Consider the following 25,224-nt stretch of genomic DNA (forward strand, 5'->3'; position numbering starts at 1 on the left):
ACCAACCATTGATAATTATACATAACCAAATGTCCACGAAAATTTTATGGTATGACACCATAATTAGCCTCCATTCTGCAGCTTGCTCTTGAGAAGTTCAGGCCCTAAAATGTTACATTATTTTTGGGGGATGAGATTTTTGAAAATCCCAGTAGCAAGATCAATCAACCAAAACATTACATGCATCAATTACAAGCATTTCAACCTTTTGCTATTAATAGGGAACTACATTACCTCATACATGTAGCACTCTAACATGCAATAGCCAAGGCATATAAAGCAAGGAGTATAGCTACACAATCATCATCATCATCATCATTTAGTTCAACCACATAATAGCACATGAAATTGCATAGCAATCAATGCAACATTCAACATTAAGGCTAATTAAATCTTACTACCTTAATCCAATGCTCTTTGATTTTTCTTGTTCTTCTTTCTTGCTTCCACAAATGCCAAACCCTAACATGGCAATCCCCAAAAAGGGCAGCAAGTATTATTAAACATTCCACATAAAAATCAATCACATAACTCAAGAAGCTCCTAAACCCCTTAAAGCCTCTATCTTTGTTTCTTGAATTTTTAGAGTTGTTTTCCATAAACCCTAAAAATTCCCTCTTGACCCTTTCCTACATGGTTTTTCATGTAGATTCCAAATATCTACTTAGATTTAACAAAATAAATTTTCCTCTTCCAGTTTCAGCTTGACCGAACCCTTAGGGTTTAAAACTCAAAAATTGCAACTTTGCTTCTATGGCTTCCAACACTTGTTCTTTAGGTTTACCCTACACCATTTTTCATTTTGAACACAATGGAAGCCTCAAAACTTTGAAAAACACATCCTAGGGTTCAGATCTTGTCTTGGCCGAAAATGACACTCAAGGAAGTAACCATGAAAAATGCTTCAAAACCAACTATAATCACTTGCAAACACTAGGATCTAGCTTGTGTTGTAGTATTTTAACAAGTGTGATGAGCAAAACTCCCTTTCCCCTTAAACAACCAGTTTGGCCAGCATCAAAAGAGGGAGAGAAGACATATTTTCAACCATAAAAGAGAAAGAAAACAAGGCAAGAACACATCTAGAGCCAAGAACTCACCTTGAACCTTGATTGTATGACCAAAGTTGATGCCTTTCTCTTGGTTTTCCCTCAAAACTCTCTCTTTTTCCCTCTCTTCATGCCTTGCACGAAATTCTCATCTGATTTAGGGGAGAGATGAGCTCATCAATGCTATCAAAATATCCCATCTACCACAATTAATGAAGAGCCAAGTGTCATAAGCCTACTTAGTCTTGCATTTTCTCTTTAATTAACTTAATTCACATTGTAATTAAATTCCAAAGTCAAGATCCTCTCCATTGGTAGCTTGACACTTGGAAAGCTCTAATTATCATCCATTAAAGGCTTGACAAGTGGTAGCTTATGGGCCAAGTAAAGTGCAAGGCTCCGATCAACACTTTATCGGTGCACTTTTACTCCGGGTTTAACTTCTTTTCTATAATTACAGTGCTCTGACCTCTGTAATTATTTTCTTTCAGATCCATAAATTATTCTCCTTATTTTTATCTTCCCAAATTGCCCTCTTTATCTCAAATTTAATTTCCCAATAATTAAATAAAAAGGAAAACTATTTTCCTTCTCTTTAGTGATTTTTCCACTTTTCCAAAGAATTGGAAAAAATCCTGGATACTTGAGGGTCTTCTTTTAATTTCATAATCTCTTATAATTCCTTGGGATTTCATAGGAATTTTCTTGGGATTTTATCCTTCTTAAATATATTTATTTGGAATTTTCCAAATAAGGACCTTAAATTAGCTTAAATTGCCCTTAAATTCCTTTGTAATTTCTCTAAGGGCAATTGGTCATAAAACCAATTTTATAATTCCATATAATTCTCAAGGAACTTTTTCCTTATTTTTCCTTAATTTTCTGAGACTTGGAATTATTTTTCCCCTATTTACTCTTGACCAATTTTCCTTAATTAGTCAAACTTTTCATAATTGGCTTGGAAAATTATAATAATTATTTTCCACCCAAAATTCTTCTATTACTCCTTGTCATTTTTTACCCTTAATTATTTATGAATATTCTTATTTCCCAAATACCATATTTCTGGATGTGACAATACTCTCGTTATGAGTAATGGTGTGCTTCATGGTATCCCAACTTGCTAGGAGATATCTCATGACAGCTTGAATTTGTTGTTCATCAGATAAGGCACCTCTAGCTTCCTTAAGCTCCCTGATTAAGTTCTACATTGCCCTTAGGTGATGCCTTATGGGAGTGTTAGGACCCAACTTGAAATTATCAAGTTTGACGGTGAGTCTCCTAAGCCTCGCAGCATAGGTACCGTCAAATTCAGATTTTAGTGCTGCCCACATGGCAGAGGCTGAAGGGTGTGTTTCGAATTGCACCAACACATCGTCAGTCATGGCACTCAGCATGGTAATTCTGGCGATAGTGTCCCTTCTTTTCCAAGCCACGTAGCCGTCCTGGTCCCTTCGCGATGCATTTGCCTCAGGCTCTAGAAGAAAAGTAGTCAACACATCAGTGACTTCTTGTTCCTCGAGGACATATGATATCTTACGACGCCACATGTTGTAATTGTCTCCGTTCAGCTTGTCACCTCCTACGAGGTCAGCTATAATGGACTTGATTCCTCCTTGGGACATCGTGCTATCACATAGACAACAATGCATTTTAGTACGGTATGCAACATACACTTTATTCAAGTAGGTCACAGGTCGTCCGGGTAAGAGTCTCACCATTTTCATGATCAGAAGACAACTAGGTTGGCTCCCATCCTATTACTCCTGGTTAGTCTCTTACCTTTCTTGACTTTCCTTGAACATATCCCAATTGGAGTTTTCCTCATGAAACTCCCACTCAAATAAAGCATTTGAAATTAAAAAAAAAAACTTTATTTATCGAAGCATAAATCTTTACAAAAAAATTTGGATAATCCCCAAAATAAAGTTTCAAGAGTAAACATTAAATGAAAAGAAAAATAAATGTGAACAAAAACTCATTCGTTCATGATATATTTTATCATGGGTTCTCTCAAACTCTTTTTAACATCTTTCCAGCATCTACAGAGACTTTGTTTAAAAAGCGCTTCACTAAATATGTGTCCCCTCCTTGCCAGTTCCTCTTTGTATTGGATTGCAATGTTTGAGAAAAAGAGTGCGTCTTGCTCATTGACAATTTGTTTAGCATAATAACTCAATTTTGAAAATAGGCATTTTTTATGCTTGTATTCATTAGCATGCTTTTCTGCTGCTATCTGTTCTATTAAAATTATGTCCTTGGGTCTGCAGACTTCTTCCTCTTGTTGGTCAGGAACACATTTCCTTTTACCACTGCTCCCCTCAGGTACATTAGAATTTACTTGTGATCGAGGTACTTTTCTTTTATTTGTACTTTCGGCAGCATAATAATTTGAAGATTTCGGAGCGTCAGAAAGAGGAGAATAAGTTGGATATTTTCCAAAAGAGTGGTTAGAATTTGAGTTGGAGTTGGCCATTTCCTAAACCCAAAAAGAACAAGTTAAGAAAAATATACAAATAAATATTCAAAACATTTATTTGCTATTTTTCGTACCCAAAAAGTCATAAAAAATCAGCACATAATATATTAATTTATAGCTCATGATTTTAGAAATATTTCAGGTCAAACAGGGCTCAAAAATAGCCCCTCACGCGCCCTCACGCGCCCCAATAATCATTCCATTTTTTTTTATTAAGGGGTAGCTTCGCCCACTCTCGGGACCAACGCGTGTCATACACGCGCTGCCTTTCCGGCCTCTCGCCATTACCTGACCTATTTCATCTGATTCCTTACGTCTTAAGGAATCTATACATGTGCCTTTTATGACCAAAGGGTCCCTAGGTGGTGTGGGTGCATCCAAAAAAAATTTCAAAATTCTTTTTTTAATTTAAAAAAAATTATTTAAAAATTTTTTTTTAAAAAAATTTTTTTTTGGTTGGGTTGGTCTACCGACCCGACTTCCAGGGAGGATCCGGGTCCCTAGACCCGAAACGCAGCGTTTCACTTGAAGTGAAACGCTGCGTCCTGGCCAGCCCAAAACGACGCCGTTTTGGGCTGGTCAGGTCGTCCCTGACCTCCAGCCGGGTCGCTCCAGATCCGATTGGAGCTCCGGCGGGTCCGTCGCGACCCGCCATTTTCGAACCGTGATTTCTTCCTCCTTCGAGCTCTGTTTTATGCATTTTAGGTGTCTATGAACTCGTATTTTCGTGCTCTACAACTATATGGGTTCATTTTCTTTAAAAAACATCATTTTTAAAGATTCAAAAACTGGTTCGTACGGCCGACGTTAGAGCTTTTGAAATCGAAGATTTTGATCACATTTTTGAACCTTACGGAATAACAGGTAATGTTTTCAAACTTCACTTATATATACGGAGTGTGTATTTGAGTTTAAAACACAAGCATATTGAGTTCGAATTGTATACGGCATATTCATGATGCAGCGGAAAAAAAATGAGCGTGAATAATATATGCACACATATATTGAGAGCCTCAAGAACATCTCAGCTCTGATACCAATGTTAGAAAAATATAAGACAATGGATCGAAAACATACCGGTCGGATCTCGGGTTGGGTCGGTCGGATCTTCTTAGCTCACGCTTAAGCTAGACTATAAAAGTCTAAGCTTTTAAGTGCACAGCAGAGCACCTCTTTTGCAAGAAAGAAAATAAGAGAGAGAGAGATATATATATATAGTAGGAAAGCTCTACTACTGGAGTGATTTGAACTGATGGGGGGAAGCCTCTATTTATAGCTTTTGTCAGGTATATTTTGGGTAGTATAAAAATATCTACTGAGCCCATCAGATAAAATCTGAGATAATACATAATATATCCTTATCTCATAATATCATGATATTTGAATTTAAATCCAGAATCAATCACAATTAATTCTAAATATATATACTTAATATATATTTAATCTACACAATATAAATTAATTAGATTTATATCGTAACCGATTGGATATGATTCAGGGTGTTTGACCAAGTCAAACATATCACAATATTGCTTGGATATTTGACTGATATATTCTCTTTATACCCGGTCAAATAATCCGGCCCATCAAGGGCGGATCCCAAGCCCAAAATCTAACAGAGAGTGACACTAAAATGGATCTTCCATACTCTTAACCACTTTTACGGTGGCCGATGCAATCAGGATCTGCCTCTCTTGCTCATCTTCAAGTAGTGGCTAATCTCCTAATGCATAATTCCTTTGGTTGGAGTCTGATTCAATGGAATCATAGACCGGCACGTTCCTTATACCATCCTCATGTTGCTAACTATTACCAACATTCCCCTTTCCTTTGTAAATATCCCAGATCAAATTTCTTGGAAGGGAAATAAGTCCGGGATATACATGGTTAAAGGTGGATATTCTTTATGTCTGAGGCAACACCTCTTTGGTGTCCAAGATCCCCTTTGAAAATTCTTGTGGTCTATATCTCTACCTGTTAAATTTCTCTTGCTTGTTGAGAAACTCTTGCACAATGCTTTAGCATCCTATGATATTCTTCAACAACATCACCTCAACACAACTGAGCCATACTTATTTGGTCATCAAGAGGAATCTATAGATCATTTAATCTTTCTTTGCCCTTTCCCCAGAGCAATTTGATTTGAATGCTTTCTCAATAAATTTGATAACATTAGCATTCAGCACTTTCCTATGTGGTTAAAGAATACCCTTTCTAATTTGTATCAGGACAATCGTCTGTATCTTATTAAGGGTATTATTATTCTTATTAACATTATTTGGAGGAAGGGAAACATTGCCCTTTATGAGAATACACACACACACACCAAATCCTTCTGTTGTTTGAAGAGATGAAACATGCTATCTTATTCTCAAAAATGGCTTTTTCTCTTAATCTGGAAAGTTCTCCTTTGACTCCAAAACTCTCCTTAGGCTATCATCTTAAATAAAGTTAAAACCAAAAGCAAAGCCATCATTCAAGGATTTGTTTGCATGGCCAGACTCTTTAATACTTTCAATCGATTCATAGACTTTGGGGATCATTCTTTCAATTATAATGTTTGCAATCTTCTCTTAGTTGGATTGTTAATTCTCCAGTCTTCTTTTCTGATGATCAGTCACTACAGGTTTTGGCTTCCATCAAACAACTAGCAGAGATTGGTAACTCAGTAGAAGGAGCAACTAGAATCATCATTCACAAAATCCTTGTTTTCTGTAAATTATTTTCTACTTTAGATGTTGTAGCTATTAATCCCTCGTTTAATTTTCTCTTTTTGCTAATTTTATTTTTTACTGTTTTTCTTCAATTATGGACATATAATGTTGCATTTTTCTTATTAATATCAGTCTTTTATTAAAAAAACTTATGAGACATTTTTTAATCAATGCAGATCCCAATAAATCAGTTAATATCATTAAAAACTATAAATCTTTCGTGTTGACCTTAACTTAATGTGGTGTCTCACATGATAAATATTAGTTCTTAATTTTAATACTTATTAAGTGTTTTTTTTTAAAAGTATTTATTACACCTTAAAAGCCTAAAAATATCTTATTTTTAAACATATTATTTCATAGAGTATGCTCTATAATTTTAAACCAAAGGAGTATAATTTCTTCAATTACTTGTCGAGGTCTTAGAGATTAATAACATTAAATGTGTCAGTTTAATCTTTTTTTAAACTTAAGAGTTACGAGTTCGAATACCCTATTAAAGATATAATGAGTGCGTGAATTATAATAATAAAATAACTTCTTCACTTATTTATATATTTACCATCCAGTTGTCCAATCATATAATACATACGGATGCTTTTGTTTGTTTTTTTTTTGGCCAGAAGAAGTATTCATTCATTCATCAAACAACAAAGTTATTACAAACACCAATCTAAAATAGCTCGGTATAAGTCTAATCACCAACCACCAACTCCTAACTCCAAGCTTAAGGCAGTTAAATAATTTTGTATTCAGAAACTTAACATGAAAGTCTCTATAATTTCAACTTATTGTCACTATAGTTTTCCCCCTTTTTATTGAATCCATATAATGTTTTCAATTATGAATATTGATCCTTAATAATTTATTAATTTATAAGAGAAACAATATTAGTAGTTGATGACATGGTTTTCATTCAGCAGACAAAATTGATTATGTGACATGAATCCAAAAAAATCAAAATAAACCAAATTACATGTTATATATAGATATGTAAGGAGTCAATTATAAGCAAAATAATTTTTTTTATTATGTCAATAAATTTTGTTTCATCATTTTACTTTCTGAACAAAACTCCTTTTTATTTCATTTTTTGGTAACAATTTACATATCGTTTAGTGATATCTACATTAACTCTCGTTAAGGAACCAACATCTATAATTGATGAGCCTATAAGGACTTAATAAAAATAAAAACTTATAAGAATTCAATTAAAATTATAAAGAATGATAAATTAATTTTACTTACATGAATCTTGACAGCATAAACTGAAAATCTCTAACTTTTATTTCTCCCAAATTTGCCGCCACACAAATGTCATGAGTGGGCCCATCGCCATTAGTGATATGGGTCAACAAAATCCTTTTCAGAGAGCGATTGCAAAGAAGTAAAAAGAAAATCATAAAATTATCTTCGAAGAACTTATCAATAAATAGCCTCATTGATTAGGTTATCAACTAATCAAAAAGTAAGAATTCAAAAACAAGACTTATTTATAGAAGTCAATATTGACCAAGAGTGAAATATAAAACAAAGTAATTTATCATGAGGATTCTTCAAAAAAAACTAAGTGAAAACATATGTAACTTGACTTCTATCTAAGTCAGGGAATTTTTGTTTTAAATAATAATATAAGAAGAAGAACAAAGGCTGAAAATTTAAAGATAGAATCATATCATATTTTTCTAAAATATGATATTGAAAAGGCTATCGATAATTTAGGTAGATTTTCAAATTCATTTTAAACAACTTTATCAAAAAGGTCATCGAAAATCAAGTTTATCAAAAAAACTTTTAGAAAAGGCTCTTAAAAAGAGATTAGGCAGAAATAACAAGAGGAAAAAATGACTTTTATCAACAAGGTAATCGATATTATTGATGAAGTTATCAATAAATTTCACTAGTGAAAATATAACTTTTAAAACATAGAGAGCTTTATTGAAAATTCTTTTGGAAAATATAAGTGACTCAGTAAAACTTTAGAAAAACAATTTTTGATCACGTTATCAAGAATTATGAATTATCAACAATTATAGAGTTTGATAGACACAATAAGCCCATATGCATTAATAGTTTGTAATACAAATAAACTCACCCATTTAACCATTTATCGAAGAAGTTTTCAAAAAACCTCATTTATCAATAACATCATCAGTAAATACTTAACAGTAACGTAAATGCAAAAAAACAAAACAATTTACTTTGTCGTCCTTAAAACATTAACTCTAACATTATTATACTTAGTAGTTAGCAAGAACAAGGGGAAAAAAGCGAGGATCAAAGCTTAAAAAAGTAGCAAGAATTGTTCATCGCTATATGTATTTGTGCTACAAGGTGACCTTGCATTTTATGTTTGGCAATACCCAAGCCATACATGTCATTCACCACGATGTATATCAATACATATTTACAACTTGGTTATTATTAACTTATACATCATCCATGATCAATTTACAAATTCAAAAAATTTAGAATTAGTTGAATTTTTAATTTTCTGGAAAAAATTTTAGGTTTGAAGAAAAATTTTAAAAAGTTCAATACCCAATTCCTTTTCTAGGACCAACATTTTTTCACGCGCCAAAAGTTCCAGTTTTAACTTCACGACTAAAACCAACGAATTATCACACTCCAAAAACTTCAAAACAAACCTGAACAGGGGAAAAGAAGAAACATAATTACTTAAAATTACTTCAAAGTCTGGATAAGTCTCAATACAAACAAGGAAACGACAGCTCCCTTGGTACCAACTACATAATTAACTAGTCGTTGTCGTTGAACTTTTTGGTAACATTCCTTCGCATCCTCATTCTAGTTCTCCCATTGAATTCTGACACCCATCATGAATACTCCTCCGGTCCTTAATATAGGACCCAATTCTTGAGTTGGTTTTGGTCCTAAATATAAGACCCATTTCTTATATTTATCAATTTTCTCTAAATTACCCTTATGGATACTCCCTCAACCATAATCAAGTAGAAGAGAGAGGGGGTATTAAGAAAGATGATTATGGTGTTTTAGGAAAAATGTGTCCCTTTTCTTATAATTAACTAATTTACCTAACTTCCTTAATCTAATCAAATTAGTTAAAAGGGTCTTAATTAAAGGCCGGAGGAGTAGATAATAATTTTTTCATTCAAAAAACAAAAAGTCATTATATGTCTGCCAGTTAAAACATATTCCTTCTACTTGCAATTAATGGTCAATTTTTTAGTAATCAATCTAATCCCTGCGTGCTGCTTATAGTCATAGGGATCTAAGGAGCAGACTGCATCAACAAATGTCCCAACTTTGAGCACGGAACCGAGCTCCTCCACATCTACCTTGCTAAAGAGCAGCCTCCGGACGGTGCCCGATGATTCTTTCTGGCATATTACAGTTGCATATGTGGCAACCTTCTCACATATCACCGTAGGTATGCTGTAATGTCAATATTTACAAAAATAAGTGAAATTCTTAGCAGGGGAAATTTCCAAAGTTTCAATTTCTTAAGATCTTTAGATATTAAGCAAACAGTTCAGCTAGATATTTTCTGTTAGGATCTTTGACCCAGTGGCAGGATTCAGTTGCGGTATTAATCGCCTATAACATTTATGGCCGCTAAATTTTTTCTATTGAAGAACCTCATAAAACATAAAGAACTGCTTCTAAATTTTATCCGAAGCTAAATCTTTGCATCCATGTTTCAAATTGTGCAGCTAATAAAAGGACCCTATAACAATTTTAAACTGACAAAGCTTCTAAAATCTAAAAATCACATTCCTAATAGCTAGGTCAATCACGTGGAAGACTGAAAACCCAGCCCAAGATTAGTTTATGCTATCCGTCATATATTTGGAGTGAAAGCATGTGCCTGCACTTTATGTGCAGGATATGAACTTACTGTAATCGCACAACAGCATAATGGAAGAAGCCCTCTTTTCTAGTAACAATTGGTCTCCAATCAGAGCTGCTACCAGATTCCAAAGATAAGCCCCGTGCAGTACTATCACAAGCTTCAAGAACCTTACATAAGCTTTGTGATGGATCAAGAATAGCCAAAAAATTCAACTTCGGTTGGCCAGCACGATCCTTATACTTCTCATTTACTCCAAACTATATTTTAAGATCAGTGCAACAAAGCTGGAAGGGGAAACCTTTGTGCAATAGTTGTATCCTTTGACCGCCACGATATAATGGATTGAGAGATGCTGTGAGGCAAGAAATAAATATTTCATCAGGATCTAAGACAGCAATAGAGCTGCTACTACAAGCATCAGACACAGCAGTCGAAGAAGACATCTGGGGTGTCTCTGAAGTGGGCATTTCATCAACCACTACAACTGGTTGAATTGATTCTCTGTTCAATTCATCCCAAAGGCCACGCAAATCAAAATGACGCTGTTGAGCTCCATTAGCATCTACTGAACTTGATTCAGAGCCTTCTAAGCTGCACATCACAATAGGAGAAGCTGGAGAATTCTCAACAGGTGACAAAGATTTCCCATTACTACGACTTCTTGTAGTAGCATTTGGAGAAAGCCAACTATTCGCTGTAAATATTTCTGGAAGACTTGATTCCTGTATGGAGGGAGGGATTATAAAGTAGAATCAGAACTCAGTATTTAACAAGTCAAATTTCAATTCACTGCTTAACGAATTAAACCATGAAAAGAATTATCAGCACCTAGCACTTGATGCAAAACATAACAATATGCTCCTGAAGATTTTACCAAGAACAAAACATACTGAAATTCGTCAAAATAAAATTTTACCAAGAACAGAACAGCTGCGCAGTGTTTGAGAACATCCAGAGTCATGCGAACATCATCTAAACTCCTGAGGATATGATGCAGAAGAAAAAAGCAAAATGAAATTATTATAGCCGATTTAAAATAAAGCATTACATAAAATCGATCAGTATAGTTACCGATGCGTTTGCGGTCCAAGCCCAAAACATCTTGCAAGAGTTGCCAGCTGCAGTGAACACATGAATGCATTGTAACTTGAGTTAGGCAAAGCCAGACTACAAGACAGAATGTGATAGAAGGTTTTTTTTTCGTTTAGTGGAAATGTGATAGAAGTCCGGGTTCAATTTTAATTTTAGGTTCGGTTCCACTTCCACTCCCAATTCCAATTCTTCATACCATACATACCATATGGAAACATTCGCTCAGCAGAGGTAAAAATCGGGTTCATGGGCACAAGACTCAAGAGGCCCCGCATTGAGGGGGTAGGGCACCTACTCGTGGTGGGGTGTGGGTTCAAATTCTAGAAATAAAGGAGCAGTACCTTCATGTCTCCAGCTCTTCTTCGAAACATTTTAGTCAACAAATCCAATGAGTCAATAGTAGCCTTCGGTTTCAGTGGTGGCCGATTAATCTCTGTAAATGCATCTCTCACGCGAACACAATCAAATTTTAAGATGTTATGGCCAACCCAAATCCGTTCTACAGGAAATTCAGAGAACAAAAAATAATTAAGAATTATAACCGCAATTTGCCGCGCCTAGTCCATCGTTTTCTCCACTTTCTCCCATTAAAAAGTAGAGAAACAAAAGGCATTGTTGGTCGCCGGGTGGGCCGCAGGCTGCTCCTTCTGCTTATCTTAGCTCTATCCTACAAACAAGGCAGGGTACTTGTTTGTCAGCGTAGGGCTAGCTCTGAATCACCTGCTCCTTAATAGGCCTGCTTATTAGTCTCTTGAAAGAAAAGCTTCCCGCGGAGAAAAGAGCTCTCGTCTTTGAACTTCCGGACCCTTGGCAGAACATAATTCAAAGCGGAAGAGACACAAGAAAAAAATAGACCTTTCGGCTCTAAGGTGTGTTTGGTTGGAGGGGAGGGGAAGGGAGGGGAGGGAAAATGAACCCCTCCCCTTATTTGGTTAAAAATTTTGGAGGGGAGGGAAGCCAAAATATTCCCTCCCCTCCCCTCCCTCCCCCCATTTTAGCTTCCCTCCAAATTGAAGGTTTTTGGAGGAGGGCTAAATTTTTGGACCATTATGCCCTTATGATTTTTTTGATATTTCACAACCACCTATAAAATATGTTATTATAATATTTATTTTAAATAAAAAATATATTATCCTAAGTAAAAAATAAAAAATATAAATGATTATAATTAAAAAATATATTACAATAAAAATTAATATAAATTATTATAAAAATAAAAAAAATTATTTAAATAAAAATATAATATTATAAAATTAATTTTTTTATAAATATATTATTTATTAAATATATTTTAAAGCTGAAAAAAAAGCATAGCCTAAAGAGAATAAAATTTCAATTTTTTTAGAGTATATAAAATTTATTAATTTGATTATTTCAAATATATTATTATATTAATTAGAATTAAAAAAATACTGTATCAATTTTTTAATGCACATATTAACATGATAAGACTGAATTTTTATTAAATTATATGATTTAAATTAAGATGTAAATTAATTTCTATAATATATCAATAAAAAATATAAATTAATATGTAAGGGTAAAATAGTAAATTGATTATTACTATCCCTCCTCTCTCCTTCTTGAATCAAACAAGGGATCGTTAAATATTCCTCCATCCTCTCTTTTTTAATCAAACCAAACAAGGTGAGGATGAAACATCCCCTCTCCTCCCCAACCCCACCCTCCCCTCCCTCCCTTACCCTCCCCTCAAACCAAACAGGCCCTAAAAGAAAGAAAAGCGAGGAGGCCCCACAGCAATGGTGTATTGGTGCGGCATAGATCAAATGAATAAATATGATAATACTGGTCTGTTTTTAGTAAATGAATAAATATTATGAGTTTTTGGCCTTTGCCAAAAAATATATGGGTAGCAAGTTCACATGGATCTGTATCTTTCATCCTTCTGTGTGGGGATGATTTATTAATTTATTAATGATATGAAAGGTGAAGTAAATGTTTAGCGTGGTGGGAGAACAAGTGGTGGGGTGGGAGAACAGGAATGATAGTCCATCAACTGGTTAATAGTTATCCGTCTTGTATAAATCCATCACGCATCCTTTTAGCTTAAAAATTGTTATTGAATAAAGTTGTAGGCAAAGCTACACAGAGAGGTACTGTAATAACACAATAATGTGAATCCTTCACATGAACCCAGACCTTCCCATCCCCCGTAAATCAAGTTACTTGCTCCCCTCACCTACACGGCTTAAAAATGAATTATGGTATAAGAGTGTCAATGAGCTCACTGTCAATTCCAGGAGAAAAAGGAAGAAATACAAAGGTGTGACTGGTCTGTAGTGCTTAAGAATAGCTATTCTCCATGCATAAGTTAAGAAGTTGCAAACTTTCTATTACACATATCTGTTAGAACCAGTATTTGGGTATTTCTGTTTGAGCTGTACGAAATGAAATTCTCATATACGGTTCTCAGAGGGGAAGCCCCCTTGGTTTACCTATCTCAATAAAGTCTATGATTGGTTCGAAGAACGTCTTGAGATTCAGGCGATTGCAGATGATATAACTAGTAAATACGTTCCTCCTCATGTCAACATATTTTATTGTTTAGGGGGAATTACACTTACTTGTTTTTAAGTCCAAGTAGCAATAGGGTTTGCTATGACTTTTTACTATCGTCCGACCGTTACTAAGGCTTTTGCTTCTGTTCAATATATAATGACGGAAGCTAACTTTGGTTGGTTAATCTGATCAGTTCATCGATGGTCGGCAAGTATGATGGTCCTAATGATGATCCTGCACGTATTTCGTGTGTATCTCACCGGCGCTTTTAAAAAAACCTTGCGAATTGACTTGGGTTACAGGTGTAGTTTTAGGTGTATTGACCGCATCTTTTGGTGTAACTGGTTATTCCTTACCTTGGGACCAAATAGGTTATTGGGCAGTCAAAATTGTAACTGGCATACTTGAAGCTATTCCTGGAATAGGATCATCTTTGGTAGAGTTATTATGCAGAAGTGCTAGTGTGGGCCAATCTACCTTGACTCGTTTTTACAGTTTACACACTTTTGTATTACCTCTTCTTACAGCCGTATTTATGTTAATGCACTTCCAATGATACGTAAGCAAGGCATGTACGGTCCTTTATGGAGAATATGGATCATAGATATTTGGAATCAATCATTTATCATTTGGGGGAGGAGACAATAGTATTTCATTGCTACAAATATGTCTTATTTAAAATTAAAATAATAAGACATGTATTTGGATATTTCCCTTCAACTTCACAAAATTGGATTATATTATTTATTTGACAGACACGAATAGTTGAAGGGAATTCTTTGAAGAAAAAATGGATTATGGGAGTGTGTGACTTGAACTATTGATTGGGCCGCGCTGATATATGACTTTATCTTATCCGCCACATTTGAATTCACAATGAAATGTGTCTTTGTTCCAACCACCGCACAAGTCCCCTACAGAGGATAGGCTGGTTCACTTGAAGAGAATCTTTTATATGATCAAACTCCATCATGTCCTGCATGAATAGTCTCCGTAAGATCCAGTAAAATAAGTGATGTGGTATAATACGGATTATGTCTTATATTTCACTTAACCTAATAGTATGGAAATGCACTCATTTCTTCTGCATTGACTCGATTTATGATACTATTGGAGTGAAACAAGCAGATCTAAAGAAGAACAGGGGCTAGATTATATTAGTAACAAGTAAATCCTTTGTATGTAAAGTAAAAAGTCTCGAGATTTTGGGGGATAAAGGCCAATCGCAAGGTCTGAGATGACCCAGAAAGCACTATCAACTTTGTAAGCCTACTTGGGTATTGAGCATTTACTTAACTTATAAGAATAAGAACAGAATTTCTTGCAATGGATAGTTGTAACTCTAGAAAAGAAACTCTGCTAAATTGTTTTCGTACATAGAATCTTCATATTCATATATATTATGTGTGTATAACATATAAATTTTTTAGATAGATACGTTTGATTCGTGCTCGAGCCGTATGATGAAAAATTATCATGTCCGATTCTTTTGGAGGATGGATCTATAAGAATTCACCTATCCCAATAACAAAAAAACATGACTTGAATGATCCTGTATTAAGAGCTAAATTGGCTAAAGGAATGGGTCGTAATTATTACGGAGAATCCGCATGGCCTAACGATCTTTTATATATTTTTCCAGTAGTAATTCTAGGTACTATTGCTTTTAACGTAGGCTTCGCGGTTCTAGAACCATCAATGATTGGGGAACCCGCGGATCCATTTGCAACTCCTTTGGAAATATTGCCTGAATGCTATTTCTTTCCCGTATTTCAAATACTTCTTACAGTGCCCAATAAGTTATTGGGTGTTCTTTTAATGGTTTTGGTACCAGCGGGATTATTAACAGTACCCTTTTTAGAGAATGTTAATAAATTCCAAAACCCATTTCGTCCTCCAGTAGCGACAACCGTCTTTTTGATTGGTACCGTAGTGGCCCTTTGGTTGGGTATTGGAGCAACATTACCTATTGAGAAATCCCTAACTTTAGGTGTTTTTTAAATTGATTCAATTATGAAATAAAATATCATGATATGTGTATTGTGTATCTAGGGAAAATTCACTTTGAAACCACTAATCCCTAGATACATCTATTTAATTTTGGAGCTATTCCGAGTATATGGATTTGTGCTAAAGATTCAAAACCCGCATTTTCATCTTTTTCCCCCCTAAAAAAAAGATAAAAAAATCCAATGTATTTCAATTTTATGCAAAATGCTTTTCTATTTCTAAAATGTCCAATATAAGTTTTACATCTTCTATGCGAAGATGTTCCATTTCATAAGGTCTTCTTGACTGTTATTCAAAGGTCCAATAATGTATGTATATTGGACCTTTTGAGACAATTATAGATCCTGGGAGGCAATTCTAATTGGTCAATAAAAATAGATTTCAATCCTATTTCTTTTTTATTTTTCCTTAGTTTAGCCAATCCATCATGAAAAGTAAAAAGGGGTAAGTAGTAACTTTGTCTTGATTGTTTTCTAAATTTAAGTTTTTTTCGTCCGCATGTAAAAAAGGAATAAATCAATCAATCAAATTCCGGGAGGCTTCATAAAGTGCTTCTTTAGGAGTTAAACTTCCATTTGTCAATATTTCGAGAAAAAATCTCTTGTTTTTCATTCCCATTCACATAAGAATGAATACTAAAATTTGCATTTCAAACAGGCATGAATACAGCATCTATAGGATAACTTCTGTCTTGAAAGGTATTTAGTGTTTTTATACAATATCCACGATTCCTCTCGATTTGTAATCCAATACACAAATTGATAGGTTCTGTTAGATTAGCTATATGTTGTGTATTATCAACGATTTCCACAGAAGGTGGTAAAATTATGTCTTGAGCAGTTACATATCCCGGACCCTTGACCCAAATAGACGCATCCCGAGTTCCATAGAGATTACTTCTCAATACAGTTTTTTTCAAATTCATTAAAATTTCACGTACTGATTCTTGAATACCCACTATGGTAGAATATTCATGTGGTATTTTCTCAGATTTTGCACGTGTGATACATGTTCCCTCTATTTCTTCGAGCAAAGCTCTTCGCATCGTAATGCCTATTGTGTCGGCTTGACCTTTCATAAGTGGAGATAGAATAAAGCGTCCATAATAAAGACACTTACTATCTGCTCTTGATTCAACACACTTCTACTGCAGTGTCCGAGTGGATGCTCTTACTTTCTCTCGAACCATAATAATCTATTTTGATCAAATCCTTGAATTTGAATAATTTATTTCTCTTGAAATCACTTCAATGTTTATTTTTCCTTTTACACACGTCTTTTTTTAGGGGGCCTACATCCATTATGTGGCATTGGGGTTACATCCCGTATGAAACTTAATAGTATACCATTCTACGAATAGCTCTTATGCCACATCTTTTTCGAGACCGGCACCTTTTATCATGACTTCTGCTCATTGCATACCTTGATCCGCTACTGTCCGAATAGCATTTCATGCTGCGGTTTGAGCGGCAAAAGGTGTCCCCCTTCTTGTACCCTTGAATCCACAAGTACCGGCGGAAGACTAAGAAATCACCTAACCCCATACATCTGTAATAGTCACAATGGTATTGTTAAAACTAGCTTGAACATGAATAACTCCCTTTGGTATTTTACGCGCATTCTTACGTGAACCAATACGTACATTTCTATGTGAACCAATTTTTGGTATAGGTTTTCCCATATTTTATTATCTCATAAATATAAGTTAGAGATATATGGATATATCCATTTCATGTCAAAAGTGGACACTTTCTATTTTTCAATTTTTTCATTTTTTTATTTTTTTTTGTGCATCCGGTCAAGTCCCCCTTTTTTTTTTTTTATTTGTTTTTTGGCAAGATTATCCTTGTATTTGTTTATGTCTTGGATTGGAACAAATTACTATAATTCATCCGCATCTACGAATCAGTCGACATTTTTCACAAATTTTATGAACGGAGGCTCTTATTTTCATATTTGTTATTCCTTAACTGAATTCTGAATGTTTTTATTGGAAGAGAATAGGGTTTCCTAAAATTTTGAACTTCTAATTGTATCGCCATAAAAAAAGAATGTTGAGGGTGAAAAACAGTATAACCATTCGAATTTGTGTTCCGGAGTCTATCTGCTTGAAGCAAAATGAGTTACTTCTATTTTTTATCTCTCGGTAATATGTATAAAACTATGTCGAATTCTTCCGGAAACAGGACCACCTAGAATCTATATTTTCATTATCTGGAATCTTATTTTCATTATAGGAACGAACCTGGAACATACCATTAGGAAGTGATTCAGTAATTAAACCCTCATGATTTTATTTCTATTGCAATTAAAACCCCTTTCCCATAACTAATGTATGTGGAGTGATATTAGAAACCCGCTTTTTCTCTCTCTTTTTTCACAAAAATGTATGTAAGTTTCTCATAGAATTCCGATATCAGAAAGATTACCATATATAACATAAAATTTCTCTGCCGATTCTTTCTAATCGAGCCTCTCGATCTGTCATTATACCTCGAGAAGTAGAAAGAATTACAATGCCCATGATTGAACCCAATTGTTCTATGTTATTTCATATCATTTTAAGGGTTTTTATCATAGGTTTTGGCTCCTTTTAATGATAATTGTGCTTAATTTAGATTAAGAGTCCTTACTTTGAGTTAGTTTCTTTTTTAGGGTAAAATTGTCATAATTAGTTATTAATTGTATTCAATTGATTTCTAGGACAATTGATGCTTTAAATTGTTGCTTTTCATTGTAGGACACTTGAAAATTAGAGCCAAGATTGAAGACCAAAGCATTACACAACATGAGAGTTTTCAAGAAAATGTGCATCAGTGGCTATTCTGGAATAGTTCGCCGGGGCAAACTTTTTGGTTCGCCGGGGCAAACTCTCAAAATCTCACTAGAATACCTCTCTGGAATAGTTCGCCGGGACAAACTTTTGAGTTCACCGCGGCGAACCTCTTCGTATCAGGAACGTTAGATTCAGATCCAGAACGCAAAAATGGACCTTCTACTCATATGATCCGACCCAGATAGACCCCAAAAGCCCTTAGAAACCCTATTTTCGACCTAACACTCCATTCTATTATCTCCAACACCTCTATTCTCCCATCCTCTTGCCTCTCTATCTCCATTTTTCTTCCCTTTCCATTTCCTGCACTCTTTCTTCATCCCACCTCATTTCCTTCATCTCCCAGCTACCATGGCCGACGGATTCACTTTACTTAGAGCTTTTCTTGAAGCTATGGAGGGCTAGGGTTTATCAACTCTTGAACATGGTGGAGTAGCATGAGTTTCCAAGCTTCAAAAGGGAGTTTTAGTTTTAATCTTTAGTTTCTAGCTATATGTTTATGATTTCCTAGGTCTAGGAGTTGTAAAGTCTTAGTTAGACACTTTGGTTAATTCTGTAATCATTGGTTAATGGTTTACATTTGTAGTTTGGATTAGTTGATGTTGAATTTTGGGCTTAAATATATGTGGTCACATATATGCTTCTTTGTAACTCTCATGATTCTCTCCTATCTTGCATGGTCATGTATTGATACTGAGTTTATTGTGGGTCACATTGAGCCAATTGCATGATCATTCTCAAATTACACATTAGGGAAGCTTAACAATGTTTTCATTAATGAAGTTCATTGATTTAAACATTGGACTCAATGAGTTATTGAGGTTGTTATTAAGAAAACCTAATGGATTTGTGAAACTCCCAATATCTTAAGTGAACTATGATTGCCATCAAAACCATTTTCAAGAGATTTCCTATCATTCATTTCCATTCCATCATTATTATCTTAAAACACCAAAAATATAGTATCTTAGGTTTGTTTTCATTGCATTTAGTTTAGGCACCATTCATTTAAATCTTAAAAATCCAAAACCCCATTTCATTGCATTGCATGACATTTAATCTAGCTTAGGTAATTAATAAAGGCTCCCAAAAGTGAAACGACCTGAGTTAGCACTATACTGCATAGCTTGGATTTATTTTTGATTGAGAACCCCAAGGCGAATGACAAAAGGCTCTCATCAAATGGCGCCGTTGCCGGGGAGCCAAGCAATTGGTTCCTTAGGCTAGTTAACTGTCAACTTTGGTTGATTGGGGGTTTTGTGAGCCTGTTAGGTTACATTTTTGCATTGTGCATAATAGATTTTGCATTGCATAAAAATTTTAAGAAATACAAACAAAGATCTTGATTTTGATTTTGATTTTTGCATACAGTTTCATACCCTTCATAACATTCATTGCATTTTTGAGTTCCTTCTTGTTTTCATTCTCTGTGTTTTTGTTGTTGTGTTCTGGTTTTCTTACTGTCTGTGACATTTGGCCACGGCCAACTCCCTATTTCGTCGCGGCCAACTTGCTAGATTTTAGCAAGAATCCCTCTCGGGACACCTTCACCGCAGCCAACTTTGTGTTTCGCCGCAGCGTAGTGTGTTGAACCAGATTCCATTCTCTCTCTCTAGACATCTTTGTCGCGACAAACCCTTCTTTTCGCCGTGGCGAAGGGTCCCTTATCTTAAAAAAAAAATTTCATAAAAACTCTTTGGGAACTGATTGTTTAGCTTTCTTATGGCTTGGTTTAATAATAATTTAGGTCTATTGATCACCCTTCCTCTTTTGTAGGTGACAATACTCTGATGGGTGATAATTCTTCTCAAAGGCTTGATGCCATACAAGAGGAATTGGATCTGCTTCAAGCACATGTTGATCATGAAGAACATGGTGGGACTTATCAAGGGCATGATCCCTATCCTCACCATAACCATGGCTATGATTGGATGAATGACCCTCCACATTCCCCTTACCATACCTCTTCATTCCATTCATACACAAACCAACACCCACCATTAGGACAACATTATGACCTATCACCTCCACCATACAATCCACACTTTGAACACTTTCCTTCACACCATCCATATCATGAGCCAAACATTCCATCACATGAACCCTACCACCAATACCCTTCCTCATCTCACCAATCATTTCATGAACCATCACCGTCATTCCATAGATGTTCCACTTCATACCTTGAACCATTCTCACCGTATAATTCCCCCTTTAAACCATCTCCTTCGCCAAATGACTACCACCACCAACCCTTGTCCCAATCCATGTACCAACCCCTTCCCCAATCTCATGAACATGAATTCAGTGAACCTGACCCATTTCTCACTATTCCTAAGAATGACCAGATGCGATTTTTAAGAGAAGCTTATGACCGGTTGAATTCATACTACCATGGATTACTTGAAGAGGTAGAAATATCTGGAATTTCTAAGGAATCAGAGGAAGAGTTAGAAGAATGTCAAAGTGCATTGGGAAAGTTCTTGAGTGATATAGCACGAATTGAGTCTGAGATTGGGAAAGATGAATCAAAGTGTCCAGATTCACTCATACAAGAGGCCCAGATGAAGCAAGAACATCTACAAACTCACAAGGACTCGTGCCCTACATCAGGTAATATTGCTCCTCTTCTTGAGGAGATTGACCCTTGTGCTAGAACTACTATTCCTGTTGAAGTTATTGATGATGTGAGTGATAATGAGGTGGATGAGAAAATCATAGTTGAATCCCCTCATATGTTTCAAAATAAAAATTCTCACTTGAACACTTCTAATAGTAGTTGTTTAGTTGATGATGTTGCTTGCACTGTCACTGCTTCTTTGTGTGAAGAACATGCTTCTCTTTCTAGTACTAGATTAGATGGTGAAACTGATTCTGATTTGAATGAACCTTTATCTTGTTCTTGCAATGCTCACACTATATGCATGGATTGCATTAATAACAAAAATGATATACTTGTTGAGTGGCAAAAGCAGAACTTTGGTAAAGTGTGTGCATCGTCTTCTAGTACTGAAAGTGCTGCAAATATAAAGCATGATATTGATGTGAATTGCTTGGATGATGACCTTGTAGAGAAATGTGAATTTAACCATAGCCTTGAAAATTATCTTTCTAAAAATCCCATTGAGTTCATAGCTTCTAATAATGTTGAGAAAGGCTTTAAAATTTCAATTGATAAAATCATGAATATCAATAAGTCTTTCCAACAAGTTTTATCTTGTGATTTAACTCCTGATTTATCTTGCATTGTAAATAGTAGTTTGCATAAATCTTTTTGTTCTTTCTTTTCTCCCCCTTCATACAGTACCTCTTGTGAATGTGATAGTGATGTGCTGTACTCCAACAACTGTCAGTTGGATTCTTCAGCTTCCACTTCACATGAGCTTGAGTGTTTTAAAAATTTAAATAAAAGTTTGACTCCTACTGATAGGAGTGCTATTGACTTTCTTGGTTGTGATAGTTACTTGGAGAGATTAACTTCTAAATTGTCTTTATTTCATTTTCAATCTCTTCATGTTTCTATTTCTGGATGTGGTACTGCTGTTGGTTCTACTTGCTTGCAGGACTCCACACCACCACTACTAAGGAAGATCAATAAAGGAGAAGTGAGCATATGGAAGAAATGCATGTTTCTCATCCGGGATGAGAACTTCTCCTATAAGAGTTTGAAGAGATTTCGTTCTAAAGGTTGTCCCTTTCCTTCCTTAACTCTTATCTTTTGAATTATTTGCTTGTTTTGTGAGATAAGTGTGGGGGAGGGACTTATCCAGTAGCAAAAGTAGTTTCTTTTCTTTTCTTTTCCTCCCTTTTGATTTTGGTTTCTCTTGTTTAGGGTTACACTTGAGTTTTGCATTGGGGACAATGCAAGATTTAAGTGTGGGGGAGGGATTGATATTCACTAATTGTGTTGTGTTTTCCTATGTTTATTGAAAATCTGGTTTTCTAAAAAAAAATTCAAAATTTTGATTGATTTTTGAACTTAATTTGAAGATTTTGAGTCAAAATTTTTGAAAATTTTTGCTTCAATTATCTTACACTTGAATTTATGTATTCTTGGACTTTGGTAAATGTTTTTGAACTTGTATTGATACTCATGAGAATTGCTATTTGTTCAAAGTTGATTGTTTTAGTTTCATTGGTCATAATTCTTTAAGCTTGCTTTTATATTGATTGAGTTAATGTATTGTGGTTAATCTGGAGTACAATTAATCTTTGTGCATGAGCATTTGAGATTTAGCCTTGTTGGAAGATTCTTTGAGCCTAATTCCTATTCATAGTGTGTGCATCCACTTACATCTTCTACTTTCTAGAACTTGTTTCAGTCCTTATTCAAAACTTAGCTGCATTGATGTGATGAGCATGATAGGGGCATTCTTTTCTAAACCCTACATCCCAAATACAAACCATCATGATTTCATCCATTGTTAGCCATTTGAACCTTCATCTTTTCTTAAGTGCCAAGACATGCATTATACATTCAAGTTTTCAACATTTTGCTATTACATTCATGATGTGTTAAACTTTGTCTTCTTGGGTTGGAATTGCCACAAAAAAAATGAGAAAAAGAAATAGAAAAAGGCACAGAAATAGAAGAAAATGTTTGAGAAAAGCCAAAGAAAGAAAGATCAAAATAAATGGTACCATAAGAATAAAGTTTTGAAATAAGGCAGTTCATTGGTGGTTTGAAGAGCAAAGTTGTGCTTGAAGAGAAATAGAGTAAATGTTTACTGGAAACCCTTTTCTAAATGCTTGGTGCTTTATCATTTCATATCTTTTTGCCTTATTTCTTTGCAATTAGCCCTTCTGATCATCATCACCTTAAAAGCCCTCTTGATCATTGTATTCATGCATTAAAAGTGAAGAGGTAGGATTTTAACAAGCTTATGGTAAAGTGTTGATTAAGTGGATTTGAGAGAGAATTACCCCATCTTGGTGAGTAGAGTAAAATAGTTTATATCTTGAGTGTTTTCTCTTTTGTTCATTCCCATTGTATTCACTGTACTCTACTTTAATCCCTTCTCATTAATTTGGATTACTATAATTGCTTGTTTAAAGAATTGGCTTAATGACACTATCACTTTCTTACTTTGAAGTCATAGAGATTCCCATTTGTATCAATACTATTCTCTTGCTTCAGTTTTGTATTGCCTTTGTCCAGGAGTACAAAGGTTTAAGTGTGGGGGATTTGATTGAACCCAATTATTCTATGTTATTTCATATCATTTTAAGGGTTTTTATCATAGGTTTTGGCTCCTTTTAATGATAATTGTGCTTAATTTAGATTAAGAGTCCTTACTTTGAGTTAGTGTCTTTTTGAGGGTAAAATTGTCATAATTAGTTATTAATTGTATTCAATTGATTTCTAGGACAATTGATGCTTCAAATTGTTGCTTTTCATTGTAGGACACTTGAGAATTAGAGCCAAGATTGAAGACCAAAGCATTACACAACATGAGAGTTTTCAAGAAAATGCTGTGCTGTAGCAAAAAGTCTGAAAATGTACATCAGTGGCTATTCTGGAATAGTTCGCCGGGGCAAACTTTTTGGTTCGCCGGGGCAAACTCCCAAAATCCCACTAGAATACCTGTCTGGAATAGTTCGCCGGGGCAAACTTTTGAGTTCGCCGCGGCGAACCTCTTCGTATCAGGAACGTCAGATTCGGATCCAGAACGCAAAAATGGACCTTCTACTCATATGATCCGACCCAGATGGACCCCAAAAGCCCTTAGAAACCCTATTTTTGACCTAACACTCCATTCTATCATCTCCAACACCTTTATTCTCCCATCCTCTTACCTCTCCATCTCCATTTTTCTTCCCCTTCCATTTCCTGCACTCTTTCTTCATCCCACCTCATTTCCTTCATCTCCTAGCTACCATGGCCGACGGATTCACTTTAGTTGGAGCTTTTCTTGAAGCTATGGAGGGCTAGGGTTTATCAACTCTTGAAGATGGTGGAGTAGCATGAGTTTCCAAGCTTCAAAGGGGAGTTTTAGTTTTAATCTTTAGTTTCTAGCTATATGTTTATGATTTCCTAGGTCTAGGAGTTGTAAAATCTTAGTTAGACACTTTGGTTAATTCTGTAATCATTGGTTAATGATTTACATTTGTAGTTTGGATTGGTTGATGTTGAATTTTGGGCTTAAATATATGTGGTCACATATATGCTTCTTTGTAACTCTCATGATTCTCTCCTATCTTGCATGGTCATGTATTGATACTGAGTTTATTGTGGGTCACATTGAGCCAATTGCATGATCATTCTCAAATTACACATTAGGGAAACTTAACAATGTTTTCATTAATGAAGTTCATTGATTTAAACATTGGACTCAATGAGTTATTGAGGTTGTTATTAAGAAAACCTAATGGATTTGTGAAACTCCCAATATCTTAAGTGAACTATGATTGCCATCAAAACCATTTTCAAGAGATTTCCTATCATTCATTTCCATTCCATCATTATTATCTTAAAACACCAAAAATATAGTATCTTAGGTTTGTTTTCATTGCATTTAGTTTAGGCACCATTCATTTAAATCTTAAAAACCCAAAACCCCATTTCATTGCATTGCATGGCATTTAATCTAACTTAGGTAATTAATAAAGGCTCCTAAAAGTGAAACGACCCGAGTTAGCACTATACTGTATAGCTTGGATTTATTTTTGATTGAGAACCCCAAGGCGAA

At 34.9% G+C, this 25,224-nt stretch overlaps 1 protein-coding gene, 1 long non-coding RNA gene and 1 pseudogene across 2 annotated transcripts; 1 reads left to right on the forward strand and 2 right to left on the reverse strand.

Annotated features, from left to right (window-relative positions):
• Positions 1-9,424: 9,424 nt before the first annotated feature.
• On the reverse strand, positions 9,425-13,716 carry LOC114735572 (protein NEN1-like). Its single transcript, XM_028923268.1, has 7 exons — positions 13,626-13,716; positions 11,511-11,668; positions 11,149-11,195; positions 10,994-11,057; positions 10,470-10,799; positions 10,123-10,334; positions 9,425-9,659 (listed from the first exon to the last, which is right to left on the reverse strand). The coding sequence occupies exons 1-7, from the start codon at positions 13,714-13,716 to the stop codon at positions 9,425-9,427; spliced, it is 1,137 nt and encodes a 378-aa protein (XP_028779101.1).
• Positions 13,717-13,889: 173 nt separating this feature from the next.
• On the forward strand, positions 13,890-17,003 carry LOC114735573 (cytochrome b-like; annotated as a pseudogene).
• Positions 17,004-17,726: 723 nt separating this feature from the next.
• Positions 17,727-24,819, reverse strand: LOC114735569 (uncharacterized). Its single transcript, XR_003739286.1, has 3 exons — positions 24,809-24,819; positions 20,653-20,662; positions 17,727-18,027 (listed from the first exon to the last, which is right to left on the reverse strand). It is a non-coding gene; the product is annotated as an uncharacterized LOC114735569 (long non-coding RNA).
• Between the last annotated feature and the right edge of the window lie 405 nt (positions 24,820-25,224).

Source organism: Neltuma alba, unplaced genomic scaffold (genome assembly GCF_004799145.2).
Source record: "Neltuma alba isolate B1F8T4 unplaced genomic scaffold, ASM479914v2 tig00013234_pilon, whole genome shotgun sequence".
NCBI lineage: Eukaryota > Viridiplantae > Streptophyta > Magnoliopsida > Fabales > Fabaceae > Neltuma > Neltuma alba.